This window comes from Channa argus, chromosome 12 (assembly GCF_033026475.1).
Source record: "Channa argus isolate prfri chromosome 12, Channa argus male v1.0, whole genome shotgun sequence".
Classification (NCBI taxonomy): domain Eukaryota; kingdom Metazoa; phylum Chordata; class Actinopteri; order Anabantiformes; family Channidae; genus Channa; species Channa argus.
Window position 1 is genome coordinate 6,365,462 of NC_090208.1, and position 24,220 is coordinate 6,389,681.

Below are 24,220 nucleotides of genomic sequence, written 5' to 3' on the forward strand. Positions count from 1 at the left end.
ACACACACAAATATATATATATATATATATATATATATATATATATATATATATATATATTTAAATATAATATACTTCTGCTTCACGACATTGAGTATATAGTAGCAGATGTAATGAAAAATCAAGGCACACACTCTGCTGAAGAGTTGAAGGTTTTATAAGCACATATATACACATACAAAGAAGCAGTGGGCATCGTGGCTACAACTGTGCAGGTAACTACATGATAAGTATGTCACCGTAGTGACTCTTACATAGCATGTTGCTAGTAAAACAAAGTGATGTTAGCAGGAGACTTAGCAGGTTGACAACATCAACACGTGGGTTAAATAAAAGAACAAATTGGCTTAAGTCTCCAAACAGGTGAGCAGGTGAGTAGGTCTACATGAGGAAGCTGTGAAAGGCCAAATGTAGAAACAGACGGGGCTAAAGAGGTTATGGCTGACCAGCTTTGGAAAGAAATGATTCAAACATTCATTTCTAGAAGAGCAACAGGCAGGTTTGACTTGAACCGCACATCCTCTACACCCACCTACAGAGAGGAAGTGGACTCATATCAGTAAATGGTAAAATGGACACAGCATCTCTTCAATGGCTGCTCTGTAAGTACAACATATCCTGTTCAATTAACTGTCTACAGCTTTTCTGCCGAGGTGGCAAACAGCACAAAGATTTAGGGATCAGTGTGAGCATAACATTTTAATTCCAAAGTCCTGAATGTTTCATCACTTTGCTGTGATGCAGCCAGTAACAGCTGGAAATCACAATGTGCTTCATCATGTCTCTTAAAACTTTAATTTCTTCCAGTGCATTATGTTTTTTTCAGAATTATAATGAGGATTAATGAGTTGAAAATATGGTGATACTGAACATATTACTATCTGGTTTTGCTGTACAGCAGTTAAATGAAGCATTAATACAGTTCTTATTCCTCCACACTGGCGACAGCCGTGGCCAGGGACGTTCTGTTTTGGGGATTTCTGTGTCCCATTCTCATGAACATACTAATTTATTTACAACTTTAATTGAATTTCTTCAAAAGTGGCTCTTCTTGGACACAAGGATGAACGGATTAGATTTGATGGTCAAAGGTAGCTGTGATCTCACGTCCAGCACATTGTTGTGACCGTCATATCTCGATCAGCTGTAAAGAACTTTTTGGCAGAATCATCCACTTGAACTGATTAGAAAATACGTTTTAACAGACATGTATGTAAACCGGTTGGTGGAGGAACAGCAAGGCAGCAATTTCTAGTTATTGGTTGTGTTCTGACTCTCACAGGACTTTGATTAAGCTTAGAGAAAAACAGTCGTCTAGCTAAAGCAAAAGGCTTTTGTTGTTCTCCATAACCTTTAAACATAACCACAATCCCACTCTAACCTTAACCAAAGTGCTTTTCTTGCCTAAATCTAACCACTCAGAGGACCCTGGAGTCAAATTCAGGTCTGTGGTGTGAAATACCTGTGCATGCACTTTGCTTTAAGCCCATCGTATTTTTATGATAAATACTTTCTACATTGGTGAAATCCACATTTAGTGACGGACAGGATGCTTCAAGTACAAACTTAGAACAAAAAGTAAAGTACATAACTTCAGGATTAAATGATAATCACACCTGTCATAACCTGCATTATTAAACAACTCTGACAAAGAAATATTTTTGAGACATGTCCCTTTTAAGAATACAGTTCATACCATTTTTCTGCGATTGCATGTACATTACATGTGAACAGAAGCAGCTGTCAGATGTTTCTGAGCCACCACATTTAAAACCTGTTTTACATCTCATCTCATAAAGTACACACTTTTTTTATGTGTCGATGTTTCGTGAGTTCTGCTGTTATTGGTATGAGTTTTTCTGCCCAGATTGTTTCAGTTCTCTGAAGCTGACTTGTCTCATTTCTCTCCAGTTGTGACCCTGCTGCTGTGCTGCAGGACAAACCAAGGTTAGTGATGTTCTCTCATGATATAAAACTTTGGGACAAAACTGAATGTTCCCACCCAAAACACAACCCATCACAGCTCTTCACTAAATCTATTCTACCCTGCAGCGATTGCAATAACCAATGGAAAGTTATCCCATCGTTTAGGATTCTACACGAGCTATGAAGATGCTGCCATGCAGGATTTGATTTTATTGAACTGTTTAATCACTTTAATAGTTACAGATTAATTGTCTATTAATCAGTCAGAGTAATTTGCATTGTTCTATTTTAGTTTGTTTTTAGTTTTTGTTTTGTTTTGTTATTTATTTTTTAAACAATAAAATTATTTTTTTGAAAAAGTCTCCTTTTAAGAGGCTGTGAAAGGTCAGGAATTTGTAACCATGTTTGTGTTAGTATTACTGTATATAAATAAGGAATAAAAGAAAATACTTAACAATCCACAAATCACAGAATAGAATGTGGTTCAATTGCTAACGCTCAACAGACTTCAGCAAACATAAAAACTGGATGGAAAAGAATCCAAACGAGGTTCTGAAACTCAGCTACTGAAAGTGGAGACTAAAAACTAAACTTCATCCACTTGACAGTCAACCAGACTGATGTATCTCTTTTGACACATTGTGTAACCACTTCCTTCATTTAAAAGTATTTTTAGAGGTCGGGATGTAAAGCAGTGCATTAATTCCCTTTAAGCTTTAACAGGAAACAGGAAAGTTTGTTAAACCTCATTCTTTGATGTTTTCTCAGTGGTTCATTAGTAACAACTGGGCCCAGAGTTCAAAGTCCTTAAAACTGAGGGTTCGTTACTGTTTGTCTGTGCTGTGGTGGTCAGTTACTAAGTGCTCTCTGCTGCTTTGTGGGAGACATTTCACTTCAACAATCAACATTTAAATAACTGTATTTAAGGAATTGCATTTTCTTAAAAAAGTTTTTTCTCACCCTAAAAATGAAATCGCACTCAATTAAGGCTAATAAAAGTAAAGAATTATCAGAACTCTGTCCTTCTGATATCTCCTTCATCCCTGACTGGATGCCCTTAGAAGTTGTAAATCACTACACACTTAAAGGTTGTAATTTTTCCAAAAATGTTATAAACTTCCCGCAGAAATCAATTTTGTTATCTGGCAGTTCTAGTCCTGCTCCTTGGTTCTCCCATCTCACCTTTCACTTACTGAGACCACACTCATGATATTTACTGTTGTGTTTTGTGGATTTGCTATGATAATGATTTGCTTTGTTTAATGTTTGGTGTGTCTTCACCTCTGTCTGGGCCTTACAAGCAGTAGAAAATAAATGTATTTTAAATTCCCCACAGGCTTTTTGACTGTGAGTCCCAGCAGCTCTCAGCTGTTTGAAGGAGAGTTTGTCTCTCTGAGCTGTGAGGAGGACGACAGCTCTGCTGGATGGACACTGAGGAGGAACACAAGCAAACACACCAGAACTAAATGTGGAGACTGGGGAAAACCAGCTGGTTCTTCCTGTAACATCAGCCACATTGTCCCATTGGACAGTGGAGTTTACTGGTGTGAGTCCAGAGAGGGATCAACCAGTAACAGCATCAACATCACTGTCACTGGTAAGATCAGACTGTGGAGTTAGTGTTGATGAAGCTGTGTGGAAATGGATGAAATGCTGTAGTTTGTCTCTGTGTTGAGGTGGAGCAGTGATCCTGCAGAGTCCTGTCCTCCCTGTGATGGAGGGACATAATGTCTCTCTGCACTGTCAAACAAAGAGCCCTGCCTCCAAGCTCCCAGCTGATTTCTATAAAGATGGCTCCCTCATCAGGACTGAGCCTACAGGTCACATGACCATCCACCATGTTACCAAGTCTGATGAAGGCCTCTACAAGTGTCACATCAGCAGTCATGGAGAGTCTCCACCCAGCTGGATCTACGTCACAGGTAAGAAGATCCTTTTGCATCAGATTTTTCCAAAAACAAGAAGCAGGTACTTTCCCCAGGGGGAAAAGGTTCATCCATCACTCTCTAGCAGGGTCCTGGAAAGCAAATTAGTCTGTTGACATATAAAAAGAGAAATTTCCCATTTACAGTCTCTGCAGAAATTAACAAAACAGTCAACAGTGAAGTTTGTCATCAGTGAACCACAAAACCTTTCAGGCTGCTCCATCCTGAATACTGTCAGCAACAAAGTAAAAGAATTTTAAACAAGCAGTATAAAGAAATACAGTAGTAAATGTATGTGAACAATCAGCAATGTTCGTAAACCCTCAATCCAGAGCTGAGGTTGCTCCAGAATCACCCAACAGAAAGAAGTACCTCAAAAGGTTCCTGTTCAGTGGAAGGTTCCTGTAGTGAACATTTACCCTTATTTGAGGACCTATTTAATCTTGATGTTCACCAGGTCGGATTCTTTTGTCAAGTAATCCTATGACACTCCCACCTGCCTCCGCAGCCTCTGCCCCTGACTCCACTCCCCACCAGCTTGTGGTCAGTGTGGTTCTCCATCTATTGGTGCTTTGTCTGTACTTCATCTCCACTGTCCTCATGGTGTATTTGTATCGACACACATGCACAGGTAACACTGAATAATTCATCGATCTTACAATCCAGCTCAGCTGTTCTAACAGAACTCCGTATGTGTTAAAGATTGATAAATGTATTTTTTCTTTCCAACCTGCTCTGATTTTAGTAAAACACTTGCCCGTTACCGTGGAGATTTCCTCACCAATCTCGGTTGACCAGGGACTAATTGATTGCGATGATGTCATAGTTGCTGTCACAACAGAGCATCACTTCTGAGTTTAATTGACATAAGTGGAAAGACTTTTTCACTCAGGTTTTTCTGAAGGGCCGACACATCTGGACAGCACCCAATGTCTTTACAATTAGAAATGTTGTTAATTTAATACAAATTTATGTGTTATACCCAAAGCCCAAGAAGAAAAAAAACAATTAATTTAAAAGATAAAAATGATAGAAAAAAGTATAGCATCGGGTGATTATTTGAGAACATGCTGTGATTCCTGCTCTGACCAGGCAGATTTGTCCCTTTTTTAATGTGATATAAAAAGTTTTGCATCTAATAATAGAAATGACACTGTGTTGAAACTGATACCAATCCTGAGACATCTGAAACTGCAACAAGGAACCTCATGTGCTCTCTGTTTTGCTTGTTTTGAACTGCAGTTTGTACTGCTTTTTTGAAATGTATAATGTTTTATTAGTCAAATTATACTCAGAAAAGAAACTGTACCATCAAATAAATATAATGGAGTAAAAAATACGAATGTTGTGGAGCAGAAGTATATAGTAGCAGATGTAATGAAAAATCAAGGCACACACTCTGCTGAAGATTTAAAGGTTTTATAAGCACATATATACACATACAAAGAAGCAGTGGGCATCGTGGCTACAACTGTGCAGGTAATTACATGATAAGTATGTCACCGTAGTGACTCTTACATAGCATGTTGCTAGTAAAACATGTAAGTGATGTTAGCAGGAGACTTAGCAGGTTGACAACATCAACACGTGGGTTAAATAAAAGAACAAATTGGCTTAAGTCTCCAAACAGGTGAGCAGGTGAGTAGGTCTACATGAGGAAGCTGTGAAAGGCCAAATGTAGAAACAGACGGGGCTAAAGAGGTTATGGCTGACCAGCTTTGGAAAGAAATGATTCAAACATTCATTTCTAGAAGAGCAACAGGCAGGTTTGACTTGAACCGCACATCCTCTACACCCACCTACAGAGAGGAAGTGGACTCATATCAGTAAATGGTAAAATGGACCCAGCATCTCTTCAATGGCTGCTCTGTAAGTACAACATATCCTGTTCAATTAACTGTCTACAGCTTTTCTGCCGAGGTGGCAAACAGCACAAAGATTTAGGGATCAGTGTGAGCATAACATTTTAATTCCAAAGTCCTGAATGTTTCATCACTTTGCTGTGATGCAGCCAGTAACAGCTGGAAATCACAATGTGCTTCATCATGTCTCTTAAAACTTTAATTTCTTCCAGTGCATTATGTTTTTTTCAGAATTATAATGAGGATTAATGAGTTGAAAATATGGTGATACTGAACATATTACTATCTGGTTTTGCTGTACAGCAGTTAAATGAAGCATTAATACAGTTCTTATTCCTCCACACTGGCGACAGCCGTGGCCAGGGACGTTCTGTTTTGGGGATTTCTGTGTCCCATTCTCATGAACATACTAATTTATTTACAACTTTAATTGAATTTCTTCAAAAGTGGCTCTTCTTGGACACAAGGATGAACGGATTAGATTTGATGGTCAAAGGTAGCTGTGATCTCACATCCAGCACATTGTTGTGACCTTCATATCTCGATCAGCTGTAAAGAACTATTTGGCAGAATCATCCACTTGAACTGATTAGAAAATACGTTTTAACAGACATGTATGTAAACCGGTTGGTGGAGGAACAGCAAGGCAGCAATTTCTAGTTATTGGTTGTGTTCTGACTCTCACAGGACTTTGATTAAGCTTAGAGAAAAACAGTCTACTGGCTAAAGCAAAAGGCTTTTGTGGTTCTCCATAACCTTTAAACATAACCACAATCCCACTGTAACCTTAACCAAAGTGCTTTTCTTGCCTAAATCTAACCACACAGAAGACCCTGGAGTCAAATTCAGGTCTGTGGTGTAAAAAAGCTGTGCATGCACTTTGCTTTAAACCCACCTGATCACCATTTATAATCATCCGATTTTTACGATGAATACTTTCTACATTGGAGAAATCTACATTTAGTGATGGACAGGAACTTGGCAAAGTCAATTTCAAACTTAAAACATATAGTAACGTGCAGTACTTAAGTTTCAAATCATAATTACACATTTCAAATTCTGCAGTTGGAAATAACTTTGTCAAAGAAATATTTTTTTAACAGCTTCCTTCTAAGATTACATTTCATAGCAGTTTTCTGCGATGGCAAATAATTAAATTATATAACATGTGAACAAAAGCAGCTGTCAAACTTGTTTATGAGCCACCGGCGTTAAAATCAGTTTTACACATCGCGCATAAAGTACAGAATGTACTGTGTAAAGACACCTTCTCTGCTGTCTTTATCAATTTCATGTAGTTGCTCACCATGAAAGGTCTTTATGTTTGCAGCTGATTACTATTAAATTATCAATTAATCTCTTAAATTGTTTTTTGACTGTTGCTCCTGTGAAAGAGTTACATTCCAACGGGGCTTCTTTTACATATAGACTGTAAACATTTTATTATTGTTATTATTATTAGTAGTAGTAGTATTATCACGTTATTTACTTTGTATCTAAATAATTTCAATGGTTGTTTTTTTTCAATGTAATAAATGCATTAATCATGAGGTTTATTTATACTAAAATCACATTACCTGGACTCAGGTGCTCTATTAAAAATATATGATTTCTGAAAGCTGTTGCCTGCACATGTGATGTTTAAGTAATTTTAAAAAGAGTGAAGACTTGTGCAGTAACTGGGGAAAACTGTCTGTGTTTATAATTTATTAATTTGCTTTTAGAAGATGTATTTTCAGTTTTGCATAAAAGTCTTTGTTGAACATTTTCGTGAAAACAATTGTTGTTTCTTTTTATGTGTCGATGTTTCGTGAGTTCTGCTGTTATTGGTATGAGTTTTTCTGCCCAGATTGTTTCAGTTCTCTGAAGCTGACTTGTCTCATTTCTCTCCAGTTGTGACCCTGCTGCTGTGCTGCAGGACAAACCAAGGTTAGTGATGTTCTCTCATGATATAAAACTTTGGGACAAAACTGAATGTTCCCACCCAAAACACAACCCATCACAGCTCTTCACTAAATCTATTCTACCCTGCAGCGATTGCAATAACCAATGGAAAGTTATCCCATCGTTTAGGATTCTACACGAGCTATGAAGATGCTGCCATGCAGGATTTGATTTTATTGAACTGTTTAATCACTTTAATAGTTACAGATTAATTGTTCTATTTTAGTTTGTTTTTAGTTTTTGTTTTGTTTTGTTATTTATTTTTTAAACAATAAAATTATTTTTTTGAAAAAGTCTCCTTTTAAGAGGCTGTGAAAGGTCAGGAATTTGTAACCATGTTTGTGTTAGTATTACTGTATATAAATAAGGAATAAAAGAAAATACTTAACAATCCACAAATCACAGAATAGAATGTGGTTCAATTGCTAACGCTCAGCAGACTTCAGCAAACATAAAAACTGGATGGAAAAGAATCCAAACGAGGTTCTGAAACTCAGCTACTGAAAGTGGAGACTAAAAACTAAACTTCATCCACTTGACAGTCAACCAGACTGATGTATCTCTTTTGACACATTGTGTAACCACTTCCTTCATTTAAAAGTATTTTTAGAGGTCGGGATGTAAAGCAGTGCATTAATTCCCCTTAAGCTTTAACAGGAAACAGGAAAGTTTGTTAAACCTCATTCTTTGATGTTTTCTCAGTGGTTCATTAGTAAAAACAGGGCCCAGAGTTCAAAGTCCTTAAAACTGAGGGTTCGTTACTGTTTGTCTGTGCTGTGGTGGTCAGTTACTAAGTGCTCTCTGCTGCTTTGTGGGAGACATTTCACTTCAACAAGCAACATTTAAATAACTGTATTTAAAGAATTGCATTTTCTTAAAAAAGTTTTTTTCTCACCCTAAAAATGAAATCGCACTCAATTAAGGCTAATAAAAGTAAAGAATTATCAGAACTCTGTCCTTCTGATATTTCCTTCATCCATGACTGGATGCCCTTAGAAGTTGTAAATCACTACACACTTAAAGATTGTAATTTTTCCAAAAATGTTATAAACTTCCCGCAGAAATCAATTTTGTTATCTGGCAGTTCTAGTCCTGCTCCTTGGTTCTCCCATCTCACCTTTCACTTACTGAGACCACACTCATGATATTTACTGTTGTGTTTTGTGGATTTGCTATGATAATGATTTGCTTTGTTTAATGTTTAGTGTGTCTTCACCTCTGTCTGGGCCTTACAAGCAGTAGAAAATAAATGTATTTTAAATTCCCCACAGGCTTTTTGACTGTGAGTCCCAGCAGCTCTCAGCTGTTTGAAGGTGATTCTGTCTTTCTGAGCTGTGAGGAGGACGACAGCTCTGCTGGATGGACACTGAGGAGGAACACAAGCAAACACACCAGAACTAAATGTGGAGACTGGGGAAAACCAGCTGGTTCTTCCTGTAACATCAGCCACATTGTCCCATTGGACAGTGGAGTTTACTGGTGTGAATCCAGAGAGGGATCAACCAGTAACAGCATCACCATCACTGTCACTGGTAAGATCAGACTGTGGAGTTAGTGTTGATGAAGCTGTGTGGAAATGGATGAAATGCTGTAGTTTGTCTCTGTGTTGAGGTGGAGCAGTGATCCTGCAGAGTCCTGTCCTCCCTGTGATGGAGGGACATGATGTCTCTCTGCACTGTCAAACAAAGAGGCCTCCCTTCAAGCTCCCAGCTGATTTCTATAAAGATGGCTCCTTCATCAGGACTGAGCCTACAGGTCACATGACCATCCACAACGTTACCATGTCTGATGAAGGCCTCTACAAGTGTCACATCAGCAGTCATGGAGAGTCTCCACCCAGCTGGATCTACGTCACAGGTAAGAAGATCCTTTTGCATCAGATTTTTCCAAAAACAAGAAGCAGGTACTTTCCCCAGGGGGAAAAGGTTCATCCATCACTCTCTAGCAGGGTCCTGGAAAGCAAATTAGTCTGTTGACATATAAAAAGAGAAATTTCCCATTTACAGTCTCTGCAGAAATTGACAAAACAGTCAACAGTGAACTTTGTCATCAGTGAACCACAAAACCTTTCAGGCTGCTCCATCCTGAATACTGTCAGCAACAAACTAAAGAATTTTAAACAAGCAGTATAAAGAAATACAGTAGTAAATGTATGTGAACAATCAGCAATGTTCGTAAACCCTCAATCCAGAGCTGAGGTTGCTCCAGAATCACCCAACAGAAAGAAGTACCTCAAAAGGTTCCTGTTCAGCGGAAGGTTCCTGTAGTGAACATTGATCCTTATTTGAGGACCTATTTAATCTTGATGTTCACCAGGTCGGATTGTTTCTTCAAGTAATCCTATGACACTCCCACCTGCCTCCGCAGCCTCTGCCCCTGACTCCACTCCCCACCAGCTTGTGGTCAGTGTGGTTCTCCATCTATTGGTGCTTTGTCCGTACTTCATCTCCACTGTCCTCATGGTGTATTTGTATCGACAAACATGCACAGGTAACACTGAATAATTCATCGATCTTACAATCCATCTCAGCTGTTCTAACAGAACTCCTTATGTGTTAAAGATTGATAAATGTATTTTTTCTTTCCAACCTGCTCTGATTTTAGTAAAACACTTGCCCGTTACCGTGGAGATTTCCTCACCCACCGTGGTTGACCAGGTTTGCGATGATGTAATTGTCGTTGTGACAACAGGGCATCACTTCGGAGCTCAACAGACATAAGAGGAAAAACGTTGTCACTCTGGTTTTTTTGGTGCACCGACACATCTGGACTACACCCAAAGTCTTTACAATTAGAAATGTTGTTAACTTAATACAAAATTATTTATTGTACCCAAAACCTAAGAAGAAGAAAACCAATTAATTTAAAAAATAGAAATTTTGACTAAAGTATAATAAAAGGTCAGCATTTGAGAACATGCTGTGATTCCTGCTCTGGCCAACCGTTTTCTTTGGCCTTTACCAGTTCCACATTTGAGTCATTCTTGGGGTCAGATTAAGGAGCTCTAGAGCATAACATGGTGCCTGCTCTTAGGGTTGGTACTGTAAGGCTACCCTAAATTATGAATTGGCTTTGAAGAAGGAGGACGAGGGCCCAAGGGATTGTAATTGCAAACACTTTACAATACAGTGCTGTGGAGCACCAGCATGACTCGGCCTTGGGCGGAAAAGCGGGCAAAGACCATTTGTCTGGTCTCTTTTTATCTGAAGATGTTGATAATCGTTTGGTCAAGTTGAATTGAACTCCAGTAGTCATTGTTGCAGTATATTTGTGCAGGTCACACTTGGGTCTAGTTCAAACAAACAAATTGAGACCCTCTACTCGATTTGGTCTCGGGCCCCGTCCCAAATGAACACTGGAGGGTTAACTTGTGGTAAGAATGTGGACAGACCTTGACCTGAACCAAACCCATTTAGCTAAACAGGTGATTGAAAGCAGACCTTCTTTAGTGTGAAGGTGTGTTGTATTTTCAAGCGTACTCAGAATTCTGTTGCTTGGTACACGTATATTGCCCAGATAATCACCATTTTTATTAGCAAATGACAATTGTGCAGTTGTAAAAAACTAAAAGACTTCACTCATAAGAATGTTCAAAGGTTAGGAATAGTATCTTCTTCCTGTTAACTTTGGTGTTCCCTGCCCAGATCCATTTAAACCCACATCCTTGTCCCCTCTTCTCTTTAAGGGTCCAATCTGACTGTAGGTATTGTCTTCTGATCTTAGCATTTCTACAGATTTGGTACGAGTTGAGCTTTGGCACCTTTTATCATCAGCTTTTATCATCCCTGTCAGGATGCTCACCACTCTGACACTAAATGGCCCAAACTTTTGTCAGATTTTGTTCTTTTTCACCCAAATTAAATTTTATTTACTTACAAATTTTTATTTTTCTTAAAAAAAAAAAAAAAGCGAGTGAAAAATGTTTGGAGTTGTGTCTTGGAGTTTGCGTGTGTATATCTAGAACGCTTCCCTTTTCATTCTTCTCAGGGAAAATTAAGTAAAGGAGTTGCGAGCGTCTGGGTGCTGAATTTTATTACTTTTAACTGCATCATTTTCTAAACTAAATGTCACTCTCCAAGGAGGAAGAAGGAAATATCAATGTCGTTTGGCATTTTTCCAGCCCCCTTTTTCTCATTCTTTGCATACAATTCATTGATATAATGCCAAGAGAGAAGCTGGAATGTGTGCAGGTGTAAAACTGTCAAATGTAAAGCTCATCATCTTATTATCTCTCTTTGTCAAAGATAAAATAAAGGTTATGTCATTAGATCCACTGAAGGCAGAGAAGGTGTTTCAAGACACCGAGTAGCCTTCAATAGTAGAGTTTCAAAGGTTTAACCAAGATCTCATGGAGCTTTGTAGATATAACATTATGCCTAAATAACTGTAAGAAGTCTGTTTTATAAATATTAAAAAAACAATGTATGTTTTGTGAGAGAAATCACAGTTTAGACGAATTTCATAAAATGAAAGCAAAACAATTTTCACAGTTTTCTATTGCTTTTCTTTTGTATGTGCCTCCTACTGCACATGTGCTGCTGCCATGGCTCACATGATTAATTTACCATAAACGTATGGCACAATTAGGACTTATTATAATGAAACGATTTGACACAAAATAACAACAATCATAAATAATAACAACAACTTACTTAAATATCTAAGGCTGTGTTTGCTCTTACATTGCCGGTATAAATGATTCATGGAGTTTGCATGTTGTCCCCGTGCTTGTGTGGATTTCTTCCAGCTACTTCAGTTTCCTCTGACAGTCCAAAGACAGGCATGTTCGGTTAACTGGCATAAATGTCCCCTGATTTATTTACTACTCCCCTTTTATTTTGGCCCTAACCCTGACCTAACCTACCTCTGATGTTTTTGTGCCTAACAAACTGCTGTGTTTGCACTGTTTAAATGTCACCTTTTAAAAAAAAAGTGTGAATCTGGGTGCCATTGTGGCCTTATTGTAAGCAATGGTATCCACCATTTTGTCAAGTGTGATGCAGAAGCGATTCAATTTAAAGAGGCAGTTGTTAACAAACTGGGAACCAACTAGGGACAAATGAGGGAATTAGATTTAGAGGACTTTTGCCAAATTAGATCTTGATAAAATATGTATGTATCGGTAACATTTAGATCTTTTTTGTTATTCTTTTTAAAACATACTTTCATTATTGTGGTATACAAATATTTACTATATTTACATTTTTTTGACACACAATTGTAATCTGAGGGGAATTTCGATTTAATGTGGAATACAAAATCCAATGACAGTGACTTTTACTTGGCAACTGTTAAGACACTTACTGTAACCAAATTTTAAAGCTGCTTTTATGTAACAAAACACATCCAAACAAATGTGTGGCAGGCAGAGATTTTTTTAAATGACATTTATTTTATACGGTGTATTGATAACGGACCATTTAACTAAACACACCTTGTTACACTCCAGAGAAAATATTATATTTCTCTGTTGGTTTATATTCTAACTAACCAAGTGTGTTATTCATACCTTTGTATAAGAAAAGAACACCTCTTTCAAAAGAGTAGAGCAACTTGTTCAACGAGCTACCTGTCACATACCAAATGTACTGATCTGGAATAGTTGTCATAGCTTCGCACATCAGGAAGTTCATTAAAGTTCATTAAGCTTCACTAGTGCAGTTTAGCACCCAAAGGCAGCTTCACTATGTTTTTTTTAATTCTGGCTATAGCAGAGCAGTGCTGACTGACATCGGTGTTTATACCAAAAAGCGCCCCTTGGTTTTCAGCGGAGGGACTTCACTGATAGCTGTTAAATTATGAATCAAGCATAATAAATCCAAGAAGAGAAATCAAAACCCATCCCCTTCTCAATGCAGAATGTTTGTGAGTAGAAACACTTTTATGAGCTGTCACATTTGTCACATCATATGTCACATTTCTTTCTGTGTTAATCTGTTGTATACAGTAAATCTTATTTGATGCTTCTTTGGTTTCTGCAGTTTTTCATTTATAAAAAATGTTTTATGTCCTGAATAATAAATACATTTTTTTTAAAAGTTTTCCTCATCAGGTCTGTTTAAAATAGCTCTTTAGAAAAAGTAGAGGAAGGCTCACAGCAGGTAGCACCATTTCTGACTCCACCTCCAGCCCACCACTTATCTTCTCCTGGGTGTAGACGGTATCCACACCCATAAAATTAAAAGAAACACATAAAAAGAGATGTTGGTGTCATTTGTAAACAGACCAACATTGAGTCTACTAACAACATTCATCTTCTTCATCCTCAATCTAAGCTTGATAGGGTAAGTCAATACATACATTCTTACTGTTACTCTGCCTCTTCAAATACACAACAAGTCATGACCTTTTAAAAAGAACTGTAAAGTTACTTAAGTAGAATAATACATTTATACAGAAACAGGATTTGTTAAACATACTCCATAGGTCTGTTATCTTCTATCTGTTATCTCAATCATTAATTTGCAGTTATCTAGAAAAATTGATTCGTGTCAACTGTACATTTTTCTGTGGGTGACTGCAGAAATCTTTATATTTTACAGAGCCTGATTCACCTGTCAATCTCTAATAATTATGGTAAAATGTTTAGCAAAAAAGGATTATAGGGCTGTTGAATGTCTGATTTTTACATAGAATTTCTCAGCATAGTTTGGTCTAAATATCACCTTATTTTTAATTCCATGCGATAAAATATTCAAAATAATTCATGTGGCTATTAACCCAACTGTGCGCTATATATACAAGTAGCTGGTGTAAACAAAATAGCGTTCAAGGAGAAAGTTGTAGTTTTAGTTTACAAATTGACACAACAATAGACACTACTCTAGATTTACTCTACTGTATAGCTCCGACCAAACATGTATCATTAATCATGTATCTTACTCATCGAAGTAACTAACTGCTGTTATTTTAAATTTTAGTAAAACATTTACAGGCACTTTCTGCCCAAAGGTGTCCACCTGTTTCTTCCAGCTCTTCATCAGCTGACTGTCCTCCTCCAACATGCTCCACCCCCTGATCTACCTGTCTGCTCTCAGCCTGCTAGCAGGTAAGTTCACACACAGCAGCCATTTTAAAACCTTCACCCACAAGACTTGTTGATGGATGTCAGCAGAACTAACATTAGACACAAACAAAGAATCAGGAACAAAGAGCAGAATGACTTGAAGTGATGAGGAGCAGTGAAGCTTTAGCTGCTGAGAATCTGTCCAATATGCTGAGATTTTCCTCTGATATAAAGAAGAAATGCGAAATGATGCTGTGTCATGAAAAGACTTGACTGACTGTTGATCAAATGCTGTTTTATTACTATCTTCAGGTGCTCAAGGATTGCAGATCTTTCATGTTTCTTCACAGCTGAACATCAGCTCGTGTCCCATCACATTTTATGGACAGACGTACAACCAAATCTATGTGAGTAATGTTGTGGCAAAAACTGTAAGGCAAGTTAGGAGGCAAAAGGCAGCTCACAAGTGAACGATAATGGTGAATTTAATCAGCAAAATGGAGAAATATGCAGAGCATAACAGAACTACACTCATGAGCGGGTCCATCATGTTGACCAAGATGTGTAGGTTGTTCAGCCTTTTATACATTTAGCTCAACAGCTGGGTTCACACAAAGAACAAAGGGATGAGTAAATGCAAATCAACCTTTATACAATGTGGTCAGGAGTCTTAATTAGCAAGTTCTTGTCACTTTGTCCTTTTGTCTTCCATCTCTTTTAAGTCCTTGAGACTGATCATCTGTGCTGGTTCCTGTGGGCTCCCTTCTAGGAAGCAAATGTTCAGGTGTAGGTAGTTTTATGGTTGATATCTAGCTAAGACACTTCTTTGTGTGGCCAGAGACAGGATGTCTTGCTGGGGAGTAAAAGGTGAGGAAGCACTGGTGTAAGCAGGTTTGATACTGGGTCTGTGAGAAGTGTGAAACAGTGAAACAGTGTTACCTAGATTTTGAAATTTCCCTCACAAGTAACATGAAGCCTGATACTTTCTCTATTACCTGTGGTAGTGAAGAGGTGAGCAGACCAACGAAATGTCACCAGTGAATGAATAAATCAACACATCCCAGTTAATGTCAATCATCATGTCATCAGGGGACAGATGTTTGTCCCAAAGTAACACATTCTTCAATGTGTGAACAAAGTCTGACATAGCTCATCAACAGGACTTGATGCTGTGCGCACATCTTTCTATCAAAGAGTGTCATTAATTTAGCAGTGTATCTGAACTTTCACTTGTGTAGCCTCATGAACCACAATCAGAATTTAGACTGAAATCTTTAGTAAGTAAAAGCTGGTCAGAACTTTTTGTAGAAATGATAGTTTGATAGTTTAAATGTCTCTTTCATTTTCCCAGGTGAACTTCACCAATGACGCCTTTGCCATCTGTCTCAATGGTTTTTATGACCCTCAGAGCAGAGGAGACTGTATTGTGGGGCCTCCACTATTGAAAGACAGTGGCATTTTTCAGATCGTACCAAGCAATACTCTTGATGAAGCCTTTGTCAATCAGCATTTGCCATCCATCAAGACCAAACTACAATGTATACCGGTTGTGGATGTGTATCACTCTAATATTGCTGTGAGTATTTTTGGTGTCATGAAAAGATTAATGTGACAGGTGTAAGTACCCACTCATCAGAACATTTAAGCTTTTAAACTGAATCTAACCAAATGGTTATTGATGTAATCATATACTGTAGCATCTGTTTATTCCCTTTTGACTCTTTACAGGCTAGATTTGTACTATTAAACCATGGGACACAATCAGCTCTGTATTTTTATAGCAGCATGCAGGAATCATTGGTAAGTTCATACAGTCTCTACACTAAGTATTTGGACACCAAGTTTTCCACATTTTACTGCATAATAAATTGTATTTGAAAATAAAATAAAACATTGTTTAAGCATTTTGACCATTGATCTACACACAGTAACATTAGTATTCAGACTTCTAGTTCAGTACTGTGTAAAAGCACCTTTGGCTGCAATTGCAGCTTTACATCTGTACACAATTTGTACACTTGGACAGAGGTTGTCAGTATCTGAGTACATTTATCCCAATAATGTACTTTGAGCTACTGGAGTTCTGTTTTATGTTTCTTTTACTTATACTCCATAACAAATCAGAGAAAAATATTGTGCTTTTACTCCATTAGTTTTATTTAACAGCTTAAGTTTCTACTTTTCGTATCTTTTTGCAGATAAAGATTAGAAAACATATGAAATAATAAATACTGATGTATTATTGTGGATAAAGCAGTGAAGTAAATTAGCTTCACTTTTAGTGCCTGCTGCTTGTTCCATAAGATCAACATTTACACAGATCTTTGATACTTTTTTACCCTTTTATCAGTTGTTCTACTTACTGACAATAACTGACTTAATTTTCCCTTTGTGAAATTAGTAAAACAAATCTGGATTAGACTTGGTTATTAGCATCACATCCTACACTTGAAATACAAGTATTTTACTTTTTTACTTTGAACGTAGGCATAGTTTAGGTTGTGTACTTTTATATTAAAAAAATATGTATTTCTACTTGTGTAGTCTGTTTTTTTTATTTATACTGGATGTTTTATTTGAGTATTGAGTTTTGTACTTTTACCACCTAGATTTGGGCAGTGTATACCATTAGACTGGATGGTAATTGTACAGTATGTGACCTGTCATCTTAAGTTTTTTTCCATGATTAGTAGAGTCTCTTATCTCAAGCCATTTCTGTAGAAAACCTCGGAAACTGTCTTAAAGTGACAGTTGGGTTCCTGGTCACCTCTCTAACCAAGGTCCTTCTTTTCTGATTACTCAATGGTATAACGACCAACTCTTTTATTTGCTTGTGCTGATCTGTGCCTCTGTGGTAGTAACAGCGCATGTGTTTATTGCTGTTTAGGTGTATGATGTTCAGGTCGATGGAAACACGGTCGATAAGTTAAACATTACCCAACCTTCTCAACAATATTGGACGATAATAGACAGCAGTGGATGCAGACACTCAGGTTGTCCTGAAAAGCTAAATTGTAACATTTCAATGTTTCAGTTTTGTTTGACCACTAACAAGTTATCTATGATATAACATTTTTTCACTTCCCAGGTGTTCTGTACAGACCTGGCACCGTGGTAAACTCTCCAGAGACTTGCTTGAATCTGACCTGTAATCAAACGGCAGCCCTCAGTTTCAATGAGTGTGGCCCCTTGGAGCATTGTAAAGGCAATGGCGTGTAAATATGTTTGATTTATATTGAGAAAGAAAGGCCTTAGAAATATGAATCAGAGTCTTGATGATACAGGCTGGTTTACGTTCAGTAGCGATTTTGAAATATGATTAATGATTCAATTTAAAGGATGGATCTAGTTAAATTATTAGTGTTTAAATCATGTAATCCAAGATTTATAGCGTAATTAATTGAAGGTTGCTGGCAGAGAATAGCTTTAGTTAATATTCTAGAAAGTCAAAGTGTATGAAAGCAATAAGTCCGGAGTCCAGAGAAGTTTGAAACTGTGTGGATTGCAGTACACGGTAACTAGTTAAAGAGCTAAATTGGATTTTGATTTATATAAGCTGATAAGTTGATAAGTCTCTCTATGTCCATCAGCTGCACATTGGAATCCACCACCACCTGCACTCTGACTGGCCCCACAGTCATCGACTTTAACGGGCAAGTTAACTCTGTCCAGGATCGGTGTGTGCACTCTCTGATGTCGACTCCATCACTCCCAGACTTCCTCATACTGGGGAACTTCCAGGAACGAAGTCGTAAAGACGTGAGCTTCCTGGACAGTGTGACACTGAGACTGAACGGCTCAGGTGTCCTCATCCACCTGGAACAAGGTGGCAGAGTTCGGGTAAGTTTCCTACAGACTCAGTCAGTGTCAGAGCTGCTTCTCCTGGTTCTTCTCAGTTGTTTGAACTGTGGTGAACTCAGTGGTTGTTGATGTGAAAACAGCCTGTTTGTGTCTGAGATGTTTGAATCAGTGTTTCCTCCACTTTGTCTCTGCTGAGATGCAGCTGGACGACACAACGCTGACCCTCAACAGCTCCACTCAGCTGGTTCACAGTGTGGAGCTCTCTAAGGACCAAACTGGAGTCATCGCCAAGGTGTCTCTATCCAACTACACCACCTCTGTCTTCTTTGATGGTTACACCGCCCAGATCAGTTTGACAGGTACAGAATATAACATCCTACTGTACCTATATCTTCAAAAGATAAAACAATCAGCTGTGAAGCAGAGAAATCACATCCAGAATGTAAACTCTGCTGTTAGTGATGTTTGTTCATAGTTGGGACTTGACCTGAGACTTTCTGTCCTGAATCTGTTCAGGACCTGGACTACCATCCCAACTCTCTGGTTTATGTGCAAACTCCATCAGTTCTTCAAGTGAACTGAGGTTTTCTAACTACAGTTCTTCAGGGTAAGACCTCATTTACAGAATTCTGTTCATGTTCAGGGTTTTTATGTACTTTCTAATTTGTTCTCGAAGTAGATTCTGTTTGAAAACACAATACACCACAGGAAACAGTTTTGATGGTGTGTTGTTTGTCACCTTCTAGCTGTGAGATGCAGTACAGTGACACTGCTGACAGCACCATCAACTGCACTTGGGCAACTGAATTGTGAGTAGATTCATCCATACGCAAAAACATTTATCTGTCATAAAATGTCAGTAGGTAAATACATGACACCAGGCTCATTTTCGTAGTGATAGAAAATAATCACACCTGGTGCCAGATAAACAGTTCAAACACACTGAAACCATGCATAAGCAGTTTCTGGCACAGTTTTCTGATTGTGAGAACATCACTTAGGTGTTTTGTCATAATTCCAGGCTAGTAGAAGTAGTAGATAGTAGAAGTTTTAACATGAGCTCTACCAGTCAGTAACCGGTCATGTGTCATTATCAAAACAATGACGGGTTAGAAATTAGTTGGAATGAAAATTTTCGATGTGTAACAGTTTCATAATAGCAGCTCCTGCGTTCTTGCTGTTTAGAAACGCTGTCTGAGCAACACAAGCTGTAAAACTTTACTTCTTCCTTTTAGCTGCCCTTTACTCACATTGATAGATCCAATAAGGGGCAAAGACAACATGTCCATCCTTGGTGAATTGTGGAAGTGCAAACGAGGCTCGTTCATGTGCACTCATTTCCACAATAATTGATTATTATTAACTTGATGAAAAAGATGCTTATTACTGTCTTTGTGCATTCACACAGATTTCATCATGGGTTTACAAACTTCACCCCTTTACACTGAGGGTGATGATCACATTTTATGTCAACAGATCTGTCCTGTCTTTACATTTTGTTTTATTTAGAGAACATAACTCAGCACAGATTAGTCTTCATTATTCTGTTTTCCATTGTCTTTTTATATCTGTGTAACAGCTGTGAGCTCATGAGCGAGGAACCTTTCACTGCCTGTATCATCCACACAAGCCCACAGCCCTACGTCACCGCCTGCACCAACACTTTGTGTAAATATCCTGCAGTGGACGGACTCAGCTGTCAGTTCCTGAAGGCCTACTCCAGAGCCTGCAACCTGCAAAACAACGAGACAGTGGGGGACTGGTGGACAAAGGCCGGCTGCTGTAAGATCAACCTACAGTTTCACAAAGTGATATTTAGTTAAATAAAGAGATATTAACACCTCCCTCTCTCTCTCAGCCCACCCTCAGGCCTTCTGTCAGGACAGGACCTGCAGTCCTCATGAATTCTGTGGTCAGAAGATGGACAGTGGAGAAACTCGTTGCTTCTGTCGGGCCCTTTTTGCCTCCGAGTACACATCGACAAACACTCTGGGTATGATGATTTGTCCTGAATGTAAAAGGCTGGACGGTTTCAAAGAGCTGGAGGCAAAAATAATCTCAGAGCTGCTGACAATTAACCTTCAGAACTTGATTTCAGAACCACAGATTGGACCTCATTAAATGAGCTCTTCTTATACGTGTTGTCTTTTTTTTTTTGCTACAGTCCGAAGTTCTCTAACCATTAGAACTGTACATAATTGTTAGATAAAGCCCTTATTTGACTTGTTCACTGTTTCATGTTTTTATTTCCTTCCTCTGTGCTGCTGAATGTTCAGGTGGTCCGACCGTCTGCAGCCAGGACTCTGCTTCACTGTCTCTGGTGGGTTGTCTCTTGGAGGACAAAGGCATCGACTACTCCACCTTACACCTCAACGATCAGACCTGCAGAGGTCACATGGACCAGCAGACCCACATGGTGACCTTCAGCTTCAACAACAGCAACACCTGTGGGGCGGTGGTCACGGTGGGTTTTTCTTCTCCACCTCTTTATGCTTAACAAGCAGCTACAACTCTTCCTGCTCTGCTGAGCTTCTCCTGATCTTCTATAGTTTGGAAACGTTCTATCCTGTTCAGCTCCGACCCTCATTGTTGTTTAATTATGTTGATCGTCTATCATGTTTATGTCTCACTCACACAGCAGCTAAAAGTAAAATTTTATTATTGAATTAACTTATGAGGAACTTGTTGACGAAGGTTCTTATTCATCCAGGGGTGGTTATCTGAAAAATCCCTTGCCCATCTGTCCCCCACTCTATATAGGCTTTCCTTTAATTCATCCAGGACGTTTAAGACCACTTCACAAATCCACTAGGGAGACCACACCTAGTGATTCCTTCTAGGTTGATAAGGGGTGTTTAGAAGAGAAGCTGCTTGGCTAAATAGCAAAACATTTCCAACCAAGAAGAAAGAAGTCCAGTTGATATGATTCAACTTTTATCATTAGGAATGTGCAATAACATCTAAATTCCTGTGACCTCACAGACCAACAACAGCCAGATAATCTACAAGAACGCCATCACAAACCAGAACAGCTCTGACATCATCCAACGCCATGACCAAGTCTACATCGACTTCTCCTGTGTTGAAACTCAGCCAGACATCAAGACTATGTCCTTCAGTATCAAAGACAGGTGTTTTTCAGTTTATGTTGTGAGATTGTTGTATGGAGTTTAGTGAGTATAACACAACTGATTTGCGTGTGTTTGAACTCTGCAGTTCTGTGATTCAACATATCACATCTGGAGCTTGGAGTTACTCTCTGACCATGAACGTTTACAATGATGCTGAACGTACTCAAGCTGTGGACCCGAGCACTGCAGTCCAGCTGGACCAGAGGATCTGGGTGGAGCTGAAGACTGATGGACTTGATGACAGCTTGGTTGTTGTGGTGACTGATTCTTGCTGGGCAACCAGTGAACCATCACCCAATGGAAGTCTGAGATACGACCTGATCATAAACGGGTGAGACACACACTCAGGTGTGAGCTGCTGTTGTCAGAGATTCTTTAATAAATGTGATGTTTGATTCCTGAAACCAACATCTGCTCTGATGTTCTGTCTGTTTTCCTGTTTGTGAGCAGCTGTGCGAACCCCACTGACCAGACGGTGAAGGTGGAGGGAAACGGACTGGGAACATCCAACTACTTCACCTTCAACATGTTCCAGTTCACTGGGAAATCTGGTGACATCTACCTGCACTGCAAACTGCAGCTGTGTGTCAAAGAGAACAACGACTGTGTCCCGGTACATTTGGACATTCTATTTCTATTTTCTATCCTATGAAACTCTTTTTAGATTATGTAACAGTCCTCTGTCAAGTCGAGCTGGACTAATACACTAGTAAATATAAGACCTAATGGGAGAGGGATTTGGGAAAACACACAGGTGGCAAAGTACTGTGAAAGGTATTCACACCATTTCAGTGAGTTTCTACAGTTGCCTGTCAGTCCAAACTGAGTAACCAGACACAAAGTCCTTTGGTCATGGAGGTGGTTTCTCTGTGGAGATTGGAGAACCTGACAGAAGGACAAACATCTCAGTAACAGTCCATCACAGACCTTTATGGCAGAGTAGTCAGACAGAAGACACACGTCTGGCAAACGGTATTTAAAGGATTATGGGAGCACCAGGACCAAAGTGTTTGAGCAGAACTCAAATCACTGTGTCTGGTGAACATCGGGCTCTACTCAGTAAACTGATGTCATGATTAGGTCTTTTCATTTCTTGTCCCTTCCCCTGGTTACATTTAGTGCTCTGGACTTCATGTTTTTTGTGTGTCTTTTTTATGTATAGGTTTGTAATGGAGTTGTTCGAGGACGCAGATCTGTCAGGCCTAAATATCAAGATGAAGCTTTAGCATTTATCAGCATGGCCTGGACTAATTAGGTAAGAGACAACTCTTCTGTTGTAGGTTATAATCATACAACCCACAGAACCTGCTTTGTCACATGATGTTCGTCGCATAAAGCACTAACACAATAAGCAACAGAAAGTCGTTTCACACTTGACTTCACACACTCGGTCTGAGACCGTCCTCTGCTTTAGTGACCCATCCCTCCACCCTCTAATCTGTCCACTAGAGCAACAAGAGGCAGAGTCCAAGAATCTAATTAAACCAAAAGAACAGTTATGATGTTCAGACAGTCAAAGAACACTAGGAGAAAATCAAAGGGATGACAATACAGTGGCTCTGCCTGGAATTCTACTTTGACAAGGTTATCATTCCTTTTCGTTTTTAGGTTGAAACTGGCAGTAATTGTTTATTATTCAGGTCATAGTGGGTGGTGGAGTTGCACTAGAGTAGATTATATTATGAGGTGGTTCTAATGTTTTGGCCCTCTCATCCATTTTAAATCCATTAGTGTTAGTCATTAGTTACTGAGCATTAGTACATGCTACACCTTCAAAGACAGATAAAGAGCAGGTTGTTCTGGCTGTTGTTTCAGGTTGTTTCCATGGCGACTCAGAGGGACTGACAGGCTGTCGACCTTCATGATGATCCCTGACTTTGGACTGGCCCTGATTCAGTTTATAGACATGCGAATCTTTGTTATCCTGAAAGGACTGTGAAGACGTGTTACATCACACAGCTGGTGTTTGCATCTGTTTTAGTGAAAATGTGAGAACAGGACAAGAATGTCTGTGACAGATACATAATTATAACTGGTGAAGGGAGGTGTGTGAGCTACAATTGATTTTCTTTAGACTCCAATGAATACTGCATACAGAACATTTAGGAGGTTGCTGTCTCAGGATTTCAGGCTGTGTGCAGGTCTAAATAGATGAAGGGCTGGGAGACAATATATAACTAGTCTCAATATGTTGATTATTTTAGTTAAATAAAGGGCGGGACAGATAACTTTTCTCTGTATTTCTGTAAGTTGTTGACCTTTCTATGTAACATGGCTTGAGATGATTTTGTTCCAGATTTGCTCCTATATCCATAAATAAATAAAATACAGGAAGAACATTTAAAACTGAACTGTGAAGAGATCTGTTGCTAATGATGCTACTTAAAGTAATAAACGTTTGATGCTACTTCATAACATTTTTTTTGTTCTTTTTGCATCTTGCAAACCAAAAAAAAGGATTTAGTGAATTTAGTGACTGTGTAGTATAAAGCGCAGCAGGAACAAAGTCACAGCGTAGTAAAACAACACACTTATCCAGCATTGTGCTCAAGGACACTTGTGCAGGATAAACACAAGATTTTAATCATATTTTACTTGTCTACAACAACAGATGTGGTGAACAAT

The 24,220-nt window shown here is 38.7% G+C and overlaps 2 protein-coding genes across 6 annotated transcripts; both read left to right on the top strand.

Annotated features, from left to right (window-relative positions):
* The first annotated feature begins 305 nt into the window (after window positions 1-305).
* On the top strand, window positions 306-10,398 carry LOC137137960 (Fc receptor-like protein 5). 2 transcript variants are annotated; one of them, XM_067524810.1, is made up of 9 exons: window positions 306-602; window positions 1,912-1,947; window positions 3,263-3,523; window positions 3,603-3,848; window positions 7,607-7,642; window positions 8,929-9,189; window positions 9,269-9,514; window positions 9,974-10,147; window positions 10,262-10,398. In XM_067524810.1, the coding sequence occupies exons 1-9, from the start codon at window positions 572-574 to the stop codon at window positions 10,375-10,377; spliced, it is 1,407 nt and encodes a 468-aa protein (XP_067380911.1). In that variant the 5' UTR covers window positions 306-571; the 3' UTR covers window positions 10,378-10,398. The 2 variants fall into 2 exon arrangements, with proteins under 2 accessions (XP_067380911.1, XP_067380913.1); XM_067524812.1 differs by having other exon boundaries at window positions 307-602; window positions 10,025-10,147.
* A 3,257-nt stretch (window positions 10,399-13,655) lies between these two features.
* Window positions 13,656-23,987, top strand: LOC137137957 (alpha-tectorin-like). Of its 4 annotated transcripts, none has more exons than XM_067524802.1 (19): window positions 13,656-13,941; window positions 14,578-14,705; window positions 14,976-15,070; window positions 16,015-16,239; window positions 16,392-16,463; window positions 17,551-17,656; window positions 17,752-17,878; window positions 18,254-18,503; window positions 18,661-18,823; window positions 18,981-19,071; window positions 19,211-19,273; window positions 20,044-20,246; window positions 20,323-20,457; window positions 20,741-20,928; window positions 21,447-21,595; window positions 21,681-21,926; window positions 22,046-22,208; window positions 22,758-22,850; window positions 23,411-23,987. In XM_067524802.1, exons 2-18 carry the CDS (start codon window positions 14,660-14,662, stop codon window positions 22,848-22,850), a joined length of 2,415 nt encoding a protein of 804 aa, XP_067380903.1. In that variant the 5' UTR covers window positions 13,656-13,941; window positions 14,578-14,659; the 3' UTR covers window positions 23,411-23,987. The 4 variants fall into 4 exon arrangements, with proteins under 4 accessions (XP_067380903.1, XP_067380904.1, XP_067380906.1 ...); XM_067524803.1 differs by having other exon boundaries at window positions 14,609-14,705; XM_067524805.1 differs by having other exon boundaries at window positions 13,658-13,941; window positions 18,667-18,823; window positions 23,411-23,986.
* The last annotated feature ends 233 nt before the right edge of the window (window positions 23,988-24,220 follow it).